This window comes from Acanthisitta chloris, unplaced genomic scaffold (assembly GCF_000695815.1).
Source record: "Acanthisitta chloris isolate BGI_N310 unplaced genomic scaffold, ASM69581v1 scaffold11261, whole genome shotgun sequence".
In the NCBI taxonomy this organism is placed as follows: domain Eukaryota; kingdom Metazoa; phylum Chordata; class Aves; order Passeriformes; family Acanthisittidae; genus Acanthisitta; species Acanthisitta chloris.
Genome location: NW_008656607.1, coordinates 44541 through 47059, shown reverse-complemented (window position 1 = coordinate 47059; position 2519 = coordinate 44541). Strand labels below are relative to the sequence as shown.

General features: G+C 45.0%; 1 protein-coding gene across 1 annotated transcript in view; it reads left to right on the top strand.

The window, feature by feature from the left end:
- The window catches only part of HECTD4 (HECT domain containing E3 ubiquitin protein ligase 4), a gene marked incomplete at its 5' end in the record, with an annotated part of 57761 nt that overhangs the window by 14508 nt on the left and 40734 nt on the right, over positions 1-2519 (top strand). The window contains 2 exon segments of the mRNA XM_009084407.1: positions 788-910; positions 2068-2192. Of these exon segments, the coding sequence (XP_009082655.1) occupies positions 788-910; positions 2068-2192 (248 nt within the window).

The following is a 2519-nucleotide window of genomic DNA, read 5'->3' as shown; positions in this document are numbered from 1 at the left end:
GAAATCCATCCCCTTCACTGAGTGTGTGGAGGTGGAACCTTTCTAGTTGTGTGTGTTTTAACAAGCACAGGAAAGGAATGTCTTTTGTTTCTGCTGTGCAGGGAAGGAAGGAACAGTTTCTTGCAGCAAAGTAAATCACCCAGTAATACAGGAACAGGTTTATATGTGGATATATTTCCCAGTTTCAGTTTAAGGGAAGTTTTTACATCTCAAAGCATCAGAGGAGCTTAAAAACCAAACCCAACTCTTTGTGCAGTTGTGTCTAGTGACTCACAGGCAGAAAGGGTTATCAGTCCCAGACAGAAATGGAAATTGGCATTTGATGGTAAGAGTATGTGTAGATGTTTCCAGCAGGTTCAGCTCCCTGATCCCAGGCAGGTGAGCTCCCATGGGAGCACAGGGAGGGGACAGGAGGTCATGGCCTGTGCTGCAGGAGAAGGAAAGGAGCATGGAACTCTCACCTCCAGCAATGTCTGGTGGCATTGTCTTTTAAGAATCCATGCTCAGAGTACTTGAATATCGCTGCCATGTTCCATACTTGAATCAAATGATGCTGCCTCTGTTTGAGAGTTACTTCACACCCTTCAGTGCTTTGCAACCAGTTCCTTACCTTAAGTGTCTATCAACAAGCTTTAAATTAGTAAACAAAAGTTGAGCTCAAGGGAAATGATACTTGGCTTTTGCTTGTCTTGTTCCTCACCCTTTTCTCCTCTTTCCAATTCCCAAGGATTGCCAAGGGGTGGGTAGAGGGCTCAGGTCATGTCAGATGTGCTTGTTTGTGTTCAAGGCTGCCTCGTCCTGCCTGCGGTACCTGATGGCTGTGCAGAACCATCTCCTCAGTAACACTGTCTTGATCAAACCTGACGACAGTGATGACAGTGACAGCTCCTTGCAGGGAGAGACATTGAAGGTACAGGTAAACACCAAGTTTTATTCTAGTATGGCTCTCCAGTCAGTGTTCCTGTGACACCTTGTTTGTGCCCTGCATTCTGCTCTGGTGCTCTCACCTCTTCCTCTTGCTGTTGTCAAAGCAGCTGGAGGAAAAACTGTCTGTTGTAGTAAAGTCTGTTCTGTGCTGAGTGTTCCAGCTTGGGTTCTGTACTGGCAGGGAGAGCACACACTTCCTCCTCAGTAGACGTATAACAAGGTTTAAAATGTAATAAATTAATGTGTGCTAGTAAGAAAATTCATGTGCCAGAAATCCTTTCAGGGCTCATTACCCTCCACAGTTCTCCTCTCCAAATCACTCAGGTGGTTCTTGAAAAACTGTTTTTCAGGCTTAAATAGTAAAGGATTTTCTCATTTGGCTTCTGCTTTGCTGCAGTTTTACCTTCCAAAGCTTGTGTAGAGCCACCTGGATGTGTTGTCTGCAGTAGTGTGGGTAAAGCTTGTGGGAAGGAAACTGTTAGAGGACAAAGCCTGAGGACAGGGTTTTGTTGGGATAAGGTGTATGAAAATGGTGTTATTTCCTGTTACTGCTGGAATAGTCTGGAACAAACTCCCAGCAGCCACTCTGGCCTGGCCTGCAGGATGTCTTACAGTAGTTTGTGCTAGAATTCCTCTCCAGTGGGGTTGACTCCTGAGTTCCTGATGTTGTTTGCTGAGCTGGTTTTGTCTGCTGCTCTCTGAGGCTTTGTGTGCTTGTAACCTGCTGCACTTGGAAGTTATTTGTTGAGGCTCACTGAGTAAATGCTGAATATTGTAGTATGTTCTTGTCTCACTGTTCACCCACGTTTTCATTGTTCAGTTTCTCTCTCCACAGTGCTCCTCATACCTGCTAGGACATTGTGTCACCAATGCTGTACCTTGGCTGGCTAACAGCTCTCAGCTGTGCTGGACTTGGGGAGTCCTTCCCACTAGAAACTGGATGTGCATCCTGTAAAACATGCACCTAGTTTCTGCCAGCACTTGGGGCCTTAGCATTACCCCACCTGCAGTGGTGGCTGCTCTCCTGCTGCAGGCCTGCCAGGTCACATTCCCATTCTTCTTGTTTGGAAATCCATCCTTTTGTTCTCCTGTCCTGTGCTGGGCTGTTCTCTAAGGACTGTCCCTCTCTTTTGTACCTAGGAGCTGAAGACCAGCATTTTGTCTCTTGCCACCCAAATTCTGACAGGATGTGATGAAGTCTTAGAAATGCTGCAACAAGTCACTACTGCACTGATAAACAGTGACATTTCTGACAGGGAGCAAAGGTAAGACAGGGAGGAATATCCTCATTGAAGACAGTGAACTGTTGCTTTTTTTGTGACTCATTGTATAATCACAGCATTAATTATTCTTGGTAGATTTAGATTTGAGCTTTGAGTCTTTAGGAACTGTTTCTTCCTACAGCATTTGCTCAGCACTTAGCTTTGGAAGGATTTAGAATCAGATTCTGCAGGTCATCAAGAGGGATTGATATACCAGTATCAGACTGATCTATCAGTAGGAACCTCAAATTGGTAAGGTTTTAGTCAGTTGAAGTGGTATTTATGAGTAGGATACCTGGAAACTAACTGCAATTAACTGGAAAACTGGGA